At 44.8% G+C, this 13,054-nt stretch overlaps 1 protein-coding gene across 2 annotated transcripts in view; it reads left to right on the top strand.

Moving 5' to 3' along the window:
• Positions 1 to 5,443, top strand: part of TRAPPC9 (trafficking protein particle complex subunit 9) — a 489,549-nt gene extending 484,106 nt beyond the window's left edge. For both annotated transcript variants that reach the window (XM_071738447.1, XM_071738446.1), the window contains one exon: positions 2,175 to 5,443. In XM_071738447.1, the coding sequence (XP_071594548.1) occupies positions 2,175 to 2,342 (168 nt within the window). In that variant the 3' untranslated portion in view covers positions 2,343 to 5,443. The remainder of the gene's footprint in view (positions 1 to 2,174) is intronic.
• Positions 5,444 to 13,054: the final 7,611 nt, after the last annotated feature.

Raw genomic sequence — 13,054 nt, 5'->3', positions numbered from 1 at the left:
GGACAGGTTCTGAGGAGGCTTCATTTGCTGCTTGCCTCCACCCAGTGCCTGCTTCTGTCTTCCTCTGGGTAGAAGTCCCCATCAGTTCCAGTGAGGCAGAAGTAAGTCAGGCAGCCCCAGGAGGGGAGGAAGAAGAGAGACAGCTTGATGTTGTTCTGCATGTCCAGACACAATGCCAGAGGGCAGGAAGTTGTAGCCTGTGAGGAAAGGAGATGCCAAGGACAAGGGTCAGGAGAGCAGCTGTGGCTGCTCTGATCACTCATGTGGATGATACAATGCTAATACAAGTTTGCTATAGGTCAGCAAAAATGCTCAGCACCAAAGCCAAAGGGAGCCTGGGCTCTGCCAGCTCTGATGATGTTGCTTCTTGTGAACAGCCAGGCCCTTGTGCAGGAGCAGCAATTTAGGGAGCTTCAGCAAAGCAGCCTGGTACCCAGGGGACTGGATGGGGTGCTTGGTCCAAAAAAACCCCTAGGAAACAGAAACAAACAGCTCATTCCCCTCACATCTGACAGCTAAAAAGAACCTTTCTCACTGGGGGTGGTGCCATTTTGTAGTTCTTTGGCATATTCTTAAAGTATCCCACACTCTTGAAAACCTTTTCTAGTGGTTTTTCTCTCCCCCCTCTAGGCAAGATGCTCTTCAGCAAGGGGTGTCCATAGACACTTTCACAATTAATACCCCATTGTTAATGTCCCATCTTACCATATAACCAAAATTTTTAGTGGGCAAGAATCCTGTCTCAGAACCTTAGCCTCATCCCTTCACTGTTCCAGATGGTAATGTCCCTTTGGTTCCAAATGATGTCCCTTGCAATGGTTTTCTCCCCCTAAATCCAATCAAGTCCAGCACATCTGGACAGCTCAGTGCTTCTGGATCTAACATGAGAATTTCTGTTTTGTTTGGGTTTTGGTCTCGTCTTGGCTCACCAGTGGTGTCTTGCTGTCATTTGGAATTAATGCTGGGCTCTGTAACATGATGAACAATGATGTGTTTGGAGGTGATCAAGGAAAGGTCCATTGCCAATGAGTATTTGTGGTGGTGCAGATGCTCATTTTCTCTCCCATCCATGACAGAATTCCAGTAAAAAGGAAAATACATGGACACAGGTCTAGCCATGAAGGTAGGGACAACCCCATGGGTATATCTTGAGCTGATGGGTCCAGAGAGCAGAAGGGAACTGGTAAGATGGCTGAGGGAAGACCAGTGCTGAGGACCCTTCACTGGTTCTTTTCTGCTGGGATGAGGTTGCTTTTTCACAATATATTTAATAAATTCCCCCAGTGGAGTGGCTTCATGCTGAGGCTTAATGCTGAGTCCATGATTTGCATCTGCAGCAACTTTAACCCAATTCTAGGCATCCTGAGACTGAATTTAACATCTTGTGCAAGCAGATATTAACTCTAAACATCTGATTCTAACCATCTAATCAGCAATCTAACCATCACGGGATTGTTAAAGTTAGAAAGGACTTCAGTGTCTTGCTGAAATGGTGGACTGAGATATATTGTATGTTGTAAAGATATGGAGCATGAATGGTTTTATGATGAAAGGAGGTATATAAATGTCAAAACAGTGTAAACTCTGTATTTATATTTGACAAGCTACATCAGGGTGGTTACTTTTCATGGTATGTTTCTTGCTAAACTTAAATATTTCAGTGATAGTGAATATTAAAGATTCCTGATTAGAAATAGCAGTCAGATTGCATCTGAATATTAAGCAGGGATTAATTTAGTTATTGCTAAGTTGTTAAGTGGTCATCAACCATGTGTTTAACATGATTTCAGAGGCCTGATTTAGGCCTTTATTATGTACATTGATAAATGTAGTCTGAGGAAAGATTTTCCTGGATATTCATGACACTTTGGGGGACCTTTGCCTTAAACCAACTCTGTTCCATAATCAGTGATCTGCAGATCTGTATTCAGGTTTGAGTTGTTCCACAGCTTTGCTGCATGAGAGAATAACATGGGATTTAATTTTCAGTGCTCCAGTTTTACCAGTGCTAGAACAGGGACAAGATCTTTACTACTATTTGTTCAAAGGCAATATTGAGATGTGAATCTGGAGCACTTTGAGATCATTTGAAGGAGCCACTTGAGTTGCAAAGTGCTATTAATTCTGTTTCATTGCTGGTTTAATTATACTGATTTTCACATTCTCTTTCCCAGGTGAAGCCAACCAAAGACTCTGTGTACTTTGGAGCACTCCTCTTTCTCTACACAGGGGATTTCTACCTGAACATCAAATTCCATGAGGACAATTGCAGCAAGGAGCTGCCTCTCTCCTGGTTCTGCCTTCCCAGTGTCCACATCCGTGCTATGGAGCCTGTGGTCTGAACGAAGCTGTGAACCTCCTGTGTGCTGCTGGATTAACCACAGTGCACAGAAATGCTTGGCACATCCTCTGCTTGACCCCAGCTCATTTCTGTCCAACCTCAGACCACAATCCCTACTTTGGAGGAACAGCTGAACACTTTCTGAATTGGCTGAAACTCATTTGGGCAGCTGTTTTAGCTAATTTCAGAGAAAGAGAGATTATAACTATGCTAGAGTTCTCTGTTTCCAAAAAGCCTTTCAAGCTGCTAATATATGCATTATACTTTCATATACCCTATTGATACAGGGTCTGAAAGGGCCCTCAAGGCTGAATTTAGAGATGTTTTTGATTGTCTCAATTCCAACTTGAATAATCACATTTTAGCATTCAACAGGAGTTGTGGATCTGTATGAAATTCCTCCTGGCTTAGGCTGGACCTGTGGCATGTATCCTTGAGGTATAGTTTTCTCTTAGACTTGTTCACAGGCTTGTTCTTGTTCTCTTGTTTGCTGAGTATTTAGTGGGTTTGGTGATAAACAGAAAATAGTGTTGCTTTTTTGCTATGTTACTGAAAGTAAGAACAGCAAATGTGCTTCCAGTTATTTTCTTCCTCCCCTGAGCCCAGTTCTCCTTGCTCCTGGTAGAAAAGCCTGGAGTTTGATAGATCTAGATTTGGGAGGTTGTTCAAGTAGATCTTGAACCAGAAATGGAAGAAGGTAATGAAGAGCTGTAGAATTTTGTCCTTGAGAAAGGGAACAAGCCAACTTTTGGGTTGCTTAGGGCTTGCCTTGGAATTTGGGCTTTCACAGTTTTGTTCTGTAAAATCACAATTGCTTGAAAGGTTTGCAGACAATTAAAGAGCCATCAGAATGGATCAGCTGGTCATTAATATAATTTTGTATGAGTTTTTGCAAACTCTCTGGTCAGATTTTTCATGCTAATATGCTGGGCTTGATTGTGTGGTTGTTTTTTTGTTGGGTTGTTTTTTTTTTGTTTTTTTTTTTTCCTCCTCTTTTTGTTAGAAAGATTAAGTTTAATTATGAGGCAATTAAAGCCATGGAATTGTTGTTCATAGAAGTAGTTGATGAATTTACTGAAAATTTAACCCGATGTGTTTCAGGATAATGGTTTTGTATAAAAAGACCTGATTTTACCTCATGTAAAGCAGGGAGATGCTTGATCTGTCTGATTAATACATTATTTCACAGATCATGGGACACAAACCTGTCTCAGCATTTTCTTAAATTTCCAGCCTGCAGCTCTCAAATTTGGTGGAGGTACAGGGATGGATGCACCAAGATGTGTCAGAAGGGCTCCAGTTAGCTCTATACAGGCTGAATCTACTTGCACAACCACTTTGCAGAATTTTGGTTTGTTAGAGCTTCATTCAAACACCATCCCATGCTTGTCCCAGTCCATCCTGCTCATGCTGGGGAGCACCAGGTAGCTCATTCCCAGCTGGACTTTTTGATGGGACTGGTGCTTTCCATAGGAACAAGAGTGCTCAGAACTCAATTCATTGCATGTTTGCCAATGATTGTAAGGTATTCACCCTAAATATATTTTTATTTTGAGGGAACTGTAGCTATAGCATGATTTCACATTTCCAGTGTATGCAGGGTGTTATCTCTTAAAAAAAAAAAACCCAACCCCATATTGTGGCAATGTTACCAGTGTTTGCTCTTGAGCTCTGGCTCTGTAGACAGAATGCCAGAAATCTTGGCAGATGGAAATCTTCAGTCTTGAACTGATGAAATTCTGAGACCAGCTGAAGATTTACTTGCAGTCATGGACTGCTCTGTCAGCTGCCAGCATGAAATGTCCACTAAGAAAAATGTTCCTTAGATTTGCATGGTGGTTCTGGGCCAGGGACACCCATGGAAGGAGGGTCCAAGCAGCTGACTTCGAGTATGGTTTTTGTGTTGTTTTACCAATTTGTGGCATGTGGCTAAATTCTCTGCCACCAGGTAGGTGTATAGAGAGAAAAATAAGATCCCTGGAGAGCAGGAATTAAGCCAGTTAATCTTCTCCATAAAAACTTGCTTTTGAGATGTGCCTCTGTGCTGTGTTACACAACACTCTTGCAGCAAAATCCAGATTGGGTTTTATTCTGTATTCCCAGCAGTTAATCTACAAGTGATAGGAACACACCTCAAGCTTTGTAAGGACCACATTGCATTTGAAACAACAATATTGTGGAGCAGAAGCTGTGGAAGTCAGGATGCTTTAGCTTACCCAGCTAAGGGATCATTTCCTAATTTATTTTTGAGAGAGTTCTTCGAGGATGTTTTTTGGGTGAAGCCTGTACTGGGACACAACACTAATGAGTCCTTTGCTTACAGAGGATCCTGATCCACAGCCCATTGGGGCTGTTGGAATGGCAACAGATTTTGTTATAACAGAAGCAAGCTGCAGATTTCCTAGGTTTCCAATATGCTATTATAAATCTTCCATATGTGATCATAAATATAAGTTCTTATGTGTGGCCTGACCCTTAATGCTCTGTCTGTTCATTATACAGTAGACTACTCTGTCTCTTGACAACTATGATGCTTACTTGCTTTTGGCATTTATGATGTCTTTCTCCATTTTCTTACACTTCTACTTGTCTTTGTGAGAGAGATGAAGCACAAGAAATTCTTCCTTCTAGGGACTGTTTGTGACTTGTTCAGGGGGAAAATGTTTGTCAGTGTAATTTAGAGAAAGGTGAGGGTAGGTACTTGAAATAAGAATACTGCATCACTTTTGGTTTTGTTTTGTTTAGTTTTGTTTTTAATGGAAGTTTTCACTAGTATTGGTGTCAGGATTGGTCCTTGCAGTGTTTAAAGAAAACAATTTTAAAAAATATACTTTTCTGATCTGGTATCCCTTTCTGGAACAGAAAACTTGTTTATATTTTCTCCAAATCACCCAGGTATTATTTTGAACTTGATGACCCAAACTCCACATTGTGCACAGATGTAAATCTGGTATGATTCTACCTGATGAACTAAATAATTCCTAATTTAAATCACCATTGCTGAGAGCAGACATTGGTCCAGTATACGTATTCATTGGAGAAGCATAAGTTGTGCAAATTTAACTGTCTGAATAAATACTTATCTTGTGCTATTTACACTTCTGACAATCTCTTCTGCCTAGAATTCTTGATTGTTCTTCTGTGGTTTTACAGGTAATGATAATGAATCTCTTGAGCCTGCATCCTGTCTTGGAAAGAACGTATTTGACCCTGGAGCTGAAATCTCAGCTTCACTCAAAATTTGTTCATTCTAGATTAACTCAGAGCTGATAAAAGATAAATGCTCCATGGTACTATCCCTGTGTCTGCAGCCATTAACTCTCAGAGAGAGATGCACTCACGTGAGAGGTGCATCAGTGTGAAACTATCCTAAATCAGTGTGAAACACTGGCACAGGTTGCCCAGAGAGATGGTAGTTGCCTCATCTTCAGAAGCATCCAGGATCAGGTTGGATCAGGAGCAACACGATCTCGTTGAAGATGATCCTGCTTAATTCAGGGTCAGCAGGTGACCTTTACAGGCCCTTTCCAACCTGAACCATCATATGATTCCATGATCCATTCCAGCCTCTACATAAACAGCAAAAATGCTGGAAGGAGGACCACCTATGGAGGAGGTATATCTGGAAAGACTGATAGGAAGAACTTAATTTGTAATAGGAAGAACTTAATAGACTCACCTGGAGTACTGTGTCCAGCTCTGGAGCCCTCAGTACAGGAAGGACAGGGACCTGATGGAGGGGCCACAGAAATGATCAGGGGTTTGGAACACCTCTTACACGAAGCCAGGCTGAGGGAGCTGGGGTTGTTCAGCCTGGAGAAGAGAAGGCTCTGGGGAGACCTAACAGTGACCTTCCAGTACCTGAAGGGGGAATACAGGAAGGATGGAGAGGGACTGATTGCAAGGGTCTGGAGTGATAGGATGAAGGGCAATGGTTTTAAACTAGAGAAGAGTAGATATAGATTGGATGTTAGGAAGAAGTTCTTTACCATGAGGGCAGTGGAAAAATGGAACAGGTTGCCCAGGGAGGTGGTTGAGGCCTCATCTCTGGAGATATTCAAGGTGAGGCTTGATGAGACTCTGAGCAACCTGATCTAGTTGAGGGTGTCCCTGCTTAGTGCAGGGGGGTTGGACTAGATGACCTTTAGAGGTCCCTTCCAACCCAAATAATTCTACAATTCTGTGTCTAACCCTATTTCAGCTCCTGTATTAATAGCCTTGCTTGGGACATCACATTGCACCCAAAGACTGTGCTCAGTTGCTGTTTACTGAGGTGAGACAGCAGCACAGGCTATGCTGTTGTCCTCTCAACCTCCTCATCTCCACATCCATAGGAAATCTCCCCAGAAACTGTACAGAAATTACTTGGTGTAAGGGAAGGCAGATGTTACCCCTGAGGAAGCACAGCTTCATTTTTGTGACAAGGGAGCACTGGATCCTCTGAAGGGAAGAACTTGGTGCCCAGTGTTCTCTGATACCGTGACTGAAGAAGGGCAATTTCAGCCCCTGCTCAGCATGAATTCAGCTTGAGCAAAATGACATAGACACTGCCAGAAAGAAATCAGGCCAGTTATTGAAAACAGTTTAGCAATGAGCATCTTGTTAATGGCTGTGAGGATGTCATCACTAATCTGTATCAGAAACAGAGCCCTTTGCTATCCAAAGTCTGCCCGTGTTCTTACAGAATGGTTCAGGCCAATGGCTGAAGTGATGCCATGGTCTGTTTTAGGCACCTGCCTACCACTGCCTTTCCCAACAGCTCAGATTCAGAGCACAGATGCCATTTCTGCCCCATCCCTTTGCCTAAATCACCTTTTCATCTGGCTGCACCAGGCTGAACCCCTGCAGCAAGGACATTGGAACTGGGTGCATCCTCAGCAAGGGTGCTGATGACGCCAAGCTGTGTGGTGTGGTTGACACACTGGAGGGAAGAGAGACCATCCAGAGGTCCTTGGACAGGCTTGAGAGGTGAGCCTGTGCCAACCTCATGAAGTACAACGAGGCCAAGTGCAAGGTTCTGCACCTGGGTTGGGGCAATCCCAAGAAGAGTTACAGGCTGGGTGGAGAATGGATTGGAAACAGCCCTGAGAAAGATGTTGGGGTGTTGGTTAGTGAAAAGCTCAGCATGACCCAAAAATGTGCACTTACAAGCCAAAAAAACATTTGTGTCCTGGGATACATCAAAAGAAGCGTGGGAAGCAGGTCAAGGGAGGTGATTCTGAATCCTGCATCCAGTTCTGGGCTCCCCAGCTCAAGAGACACAGGGAACTACTGGAGAGAGTCCAGGGGAGGGGACCATGGATAACTGGGGGCTGGAGCATCTCTCCTCTGAGGAAGGTCTGAGAGAGCTGGGACTCCTTAGCCTGGAGAAGAGAAGGCTGAGTGGTGACCTTATCAATGTCAGCAAGTTTCTAAAGGGTGGGTGCAAGGAAGATGAAATAGGACTCTTCTCAGTAGTTCCCAGTGACAGCACAAGCTGGAACATAGGAAGTTTTATTTAAACATAAGAAAAAACTTCTTTACTATGAGGGTGACAAGGCACTGAAACAGGGTGACCAGGGAGGTTGTGGAGTCCCCTTCTCTGGAGACATTCAAAACCCACCTGGATGTAGTAAGGTGCTCTTACTGATCCTACTTTAGTAGGAGAGTAGGACTGGATGATCTCTAGAGGTCCCTTCCAACTCTGATAATTCTGTGATTCTTCCTCTCTGCTCTTGTGGGACCCCACCTGGAGTATTGTGCCCAGTTCTGGAGTCCCCAACACAGGAAGGACGTGGAGCTGCTGGAGTGAGTCCAGGGAAGGGTCACAAAGGTGGCCCTGGAGGACATCTGCTACGAAGAAAGGCTGAGAGAATTGGGGGTTTTCATCCTGGAGAAGAGAAGGCTGTGGGGACATCTTACAGCAGTTTTCCAGTACCTGAAGAGGCTACAGAAAAGCTGGGGAGGGACTTTTAACAGAGGCATGGAATGATAGGACAGGGAGTGACTGTTTCAAGCTGAATGAGGGGAGATTTAGATTCTACATTTGGAAGAAAGTCTTTCCTGTGAGGGTGGTGAGACACTGACACAGGTTGCCCAGAGAAGCTGTGGCTGCCCCCTCCCTGGAATTGCTCAAGGCCAGGTTTGGATGGAGCTTGGAGCAACCTGGTCTTGTGGGAAGTGTCCCCCTGCCCATGGCAGAGGGGTGGAACTGGATGATTTGTAAGGTCCCTTCCAACCCAAACCATTCAGTGATTCTACTACAAAGGATTTGGAAAAGGGAAATAAAAGGCAAGGGAGAGTTTCCATTTAGTTTGTGCACACGAGTGTCAGAGGGTTATCAGTGTGCACCTTGACAACTTCCCAGACTGCTGGAGCCTGCAAGGCTGCAGCATCCTTCCCAACACACCTGCAGTGCCCCCCAGGGCTCAGTGATCAGCAGGAGGATGGGAAGGTAGAAATGCAGAGGGAAATGGTCCAGGGCTACAAGCAGAGACACCTCTGCAAGGTGCCCAAAGCTACCTGAGACGAATCCAGGCCAGACAGTTTATGTAACTGCCATGACATTAAAAATAGGTTATGCTGTGTATTAAGGTTTAATTTATAAATTGTTTATAAAGCATTCATAAATGTTGGATGTGGCAAGCACGTTATGCACAGCAATACTTTGTGTTCCAACACTCTCAGTGGCTTTATATACAGCAGCTGCAGGTATTACAGGTGGTTAAGTCACAGCTCTAGAGACCAACAGTTCAATAGCAATCTACAATAAATGATTCATTAATCACTTAAAAATGTGCTAAGCATTTATGTATTTTTTATAAATGGAACCTTAATATGAAGTGTGACCTTAAGAAGTGTGAACCACGAATCTTTTTGCCTTTCATCTCTTTTTTTTTTCCCCCTCCTGAAAATAAAATTTCAAATGCCTCTCAAATCACCACTTTAATGACTGTGCTTTCCCTCACCTCTGGCTTGAGAGAGGCCACATGCCCCTGAGAATTCAGAAGGGTTTGTGGAAAAAGTGTGGCATTTACCTGTGGTCTCCTCTGCCTGCAGATGTGTTTTGTGTTTGGGGAGTGTGGGCTCCAGGGGTGAAAAAGGATGTCACCCCCAAAAGGTTGTCACCCTACCAGCCTTTGGCCTTGCTCAGTTGGATGTCTGCAGATCCCTGGAGGAAGCACAAGAGCAAAGGTGACATGTAAGTAAGTAAAGAGCAGAGCAAAGAGCTGGGAAATGAGACTTGAACACTTAAGTCCCTTGAAGAAACCCAGCAGATAGCTCTGTGGGCATTCATCTTCATGGGAGGTGCTGCCAGCAAAGATGCCACCAATGCAAATGCCCATCATGTGGCAGACTTGATGAAGTTTCTTCTTCCCTGTCCTGGAATCTGCAATATAAAAAAGCCTGGAGGAAGGTGTAAAGGTGCAAAGCCTGCCTGCCCCCTCCCAGCCATAACTCCCCCAGATCACTGAGCCCCTTGAAACTTCTATTAGCAAAGGAGATACAAGATGCTCTTTTCTTTCACACTTGGCTGAAGTTCTGGCCAGGCTGTGGCTTTCCAAGTCTCTTGAGTTGGGCATTGCAGGGACCTGGCTCAGGTCTGTAGTATTTTTAATTGTGTATAGATAATAACCACTTCTGTAGTATTTTTAGTTGTGTATAGGTAATAGCCACTTCCATGTGGTGTCAGGACAATGCATTTCAATAATGAGCATTTAAATTTAACATAAACGTAAGAGAAAATATGTGCAAATGCTTTGGGATATTATTTTCAATATTAAAAAACTGGGTAAATCAACCAGATATTTCCCTTTTTTATAGCTCTCCAAATTGCTGCTCTTGGTTTTGATGTAAAGTCACATCCTCTAAAGCTCGTGTCAGTCCATGTTGGGGGCTGGGGGGTCACACGAGCTCTGTTGGGAGAGACAGAGAGAGGGATCAGTGATGGTACTAACATAAACCTCCTTATTTAAAAGAACTAGATATAAACAGTAGCCATGTGATGAGCTGGTGTGATTTACAGGGCAATAATCTGTGCTACCCAGGAAATCCACAGGGAGAAGGGGCCTCTGTGAGGAAGGAACCCAGCCATTCAGCAACCACCCTGCATCAGAAAAGTCATGTTTCCCACCTGAATTTTTTTTTTTTCATTTTGGTCAGTGTCTACAAAGAGAGGCCAAGGTGACAGGTTGAGTTGGAGATACCCACTTACCAGACCACTGCATTCATAGAATTAGTCATAGAATCACAGAATGGTTTGGGTTGAAAGTGACCTTAAAGATCATCTCATTCCAACCCCCCTGCATGGGCAGGGACACCTCCCACTAGACAAGGCTACTCCAAGCCCCATCCAACCTGGCCTTGAGCACTTCCAGGGATGGGGCAGCCACAGCTTCTTTGGGAAACCTGTGCCAGTGTCTCACCACTCTCACAGGAAAAAATTTCTTCCTAATGCCTAATTTAAATCTAGCCACTTTCAGTTTGAAACCATTACCCCTCATCCTATTGCATTTGGGTGAGATAAATCCCCCTGCAGGGGCTCCATCCAAGGCAGGTGAAGTCAGCTGATGCATTTAGGATTTTTGACAACACCCAGGGAGACACCACTGCATGCAGACAGGAAATTCATTTCTTTGGAGGTGGCTTAGAGCACAACTCTCTCCCTTCCCACCCGGGGTGCGGCTCCATGGGGACCAGCTTTGTACGGGGGCTCCCCAGTGCTGATTGCCAGGACTGTGGCTTATTCCCAGTATTTTTCCTTTTCCCTGTGCACACCATCAGCCAGGTGTGCAGTGACCTCCCAGGCCAGGGGGGCATCCCGTGGTGTGTCAGTCAGGAGCCACATGATGGGGAAATACAAATCTCCTGGGGACCTGTGGTTTAAAACGTCCGGGGGAAGGGGGAAACCTGCTGCAGCTTTATCTGGGTTTTGTGCAGCCCTGCTCTGATGAGCCCCTCAGCTGAGAGGTGTTTTGAGCTGCTACTGAATGAGCACGGTCATATTTTCCCTCTTTTGCCCCTTGCTGAGCTGCAGATAAGGTGGCCGTGTTTTGGCAGCTGGGAGGAGATGCTCTATCTGTTTGCACACATAGGACACTAATGGAAATGTGCCACCCACAGCCCTCACTGGGTTTAACTGGCCTGTGCTCATTGCACTGGGGACATCAGTGGGTTCTTCTGGTGGCAATACAAAAAGCAACGATGCCAGGCATAGATCAAAGACCAGGCAGATGTCTGCATTCAAAACTAAAAAAAAAAAAAAAAAATCCCCTGCATCAGACTTGCTTACTGCTGTGTGGTAAGGCTCAGCTTCAAACCTCTCTTACCCCTCCTCCAACCTTTTCAGATTTTCAATTTGGGGAAATTTTGTCTGAGATCAGATTTATTTATTTTCCAATCCCTTGCTCTTTGTGTCAGTTTTCTGCCACAAGGCTCTTCCTTGGAATCACAGGAGAGTTTCAGGAACCTTAAAGATCATCTTGTTCCAACCCCTCTTCGTGGGGAGGGATACTTCCCATTAGAGCAGGTTGCTCCAAGCCCCATCCAACCTGGTCTTGATCAGTTCTGGGGATGGGGCGACCACTTCACTGGGCAACCTGTGTCAATGTCTCGTCACCCTCTCAGAAAAGAATTTCTTCCTAATATCTAAACAAAAATTCCTCTCTTGCAGTTTGAAACTGTTATACCCCATTTATCCTATCACTCCATGCCCTTGTAAAAAGTTCCTCTCCAAATTTCCTGTAGCCCCCTCAGGTACTGGAAAGCTGCTCTAAGGTCTCTGCAGAGCCTCCTTTTCTCAAAGCTGAACATCCCCAAGTCTCCAGCTCTGGTTTGGAGCTATCAGAGAGAGTCCTGGGGGCTGTGCCAAGTTCTCCTCCCTATTTCCAAGTGCATCCTTCACCTGCTCAAGGCTCATGCACCCCTTGCCCTCCTCTGCTGCCTGCCTTATTGCAAGGTTAGGCACTAGGAGGAGAATAGGACCCTCAGAACCAATGCATCTGGTTTGAATTATCCCACGATGTTGTTATCTTCTCTCCCCTTATTTATCAGTCCTCCCACTGGCTCCCAGCCACCACATAGGCAGGACTCTGGTTCTGGTGACCTTGGTGCACTAGAGAGGAGGGAGGAAGAAAGGAGATTTAGTATCACCTTACTATCTCCTGTAAAAACCTTGCTTTGTTGCTTAGTGACAAAAATCTTTCTAGGCAGTCCCAGTGCTACACGTGAAGCACTGACTGCAAAGCACTGCTGCGTGGCAAGAAGTGAAGCTTTTTGCTCAATGCCGTGGATCCCTACTCGTGCTGGTGATGGAGTTTTACCAGCTTCTCTTCCCAGCCCCAAAGGGCACATCAGGTCCCATCACTGCAGATTGGCACAGCTTCCTCCACAGACCCCCTGGCAAACTGATGCTTTGCTGAAGCAGTGATGGTGGCCTCAGTCTCTGTGTACTTGGGACATTCCAAATATTGCTGGGGTCCAAGTGGGTGGGATCTGGGGGTAGATGCAGATTTCCTGTCCCTCAGACCACCCCACAGAGCCCAGGAGCATGAGACATCTCCCTTGCATATGGGTGGACACTGCTTGACCCAAAGTTTGTTTCTACTCCACAGTGTTTCTGCAGCTCTGTTTCTCAGTTTTACCTGAAGAGATAAAGATGACTCCTAACTCTTTTGGAGCCTCCATCTTGATACTACTGTGAAATACAGTAGTCACATAAAGAGAAGAGGCCTT

Source organism: Heliangelus exortis, chromosome 2 (assembly GCF_036169615.1).
Source record: "Heliangelus exortis chromosome 2, bHelExo1.hap1, whole genome shotgun sequence".
NCBI classification, from domain to species: domain Eukaryota; kingdom Metazoa; phylum Chordata; class Aves; order Apodiformes; family Trochilidae; genus Heliangelus; species Heliangelus exortis.
The sequence above is the reverse complement of the archived record's forward strand: the minus strand, read 5'-3'. Positions and strand labels throughout refer to the sequence as shown.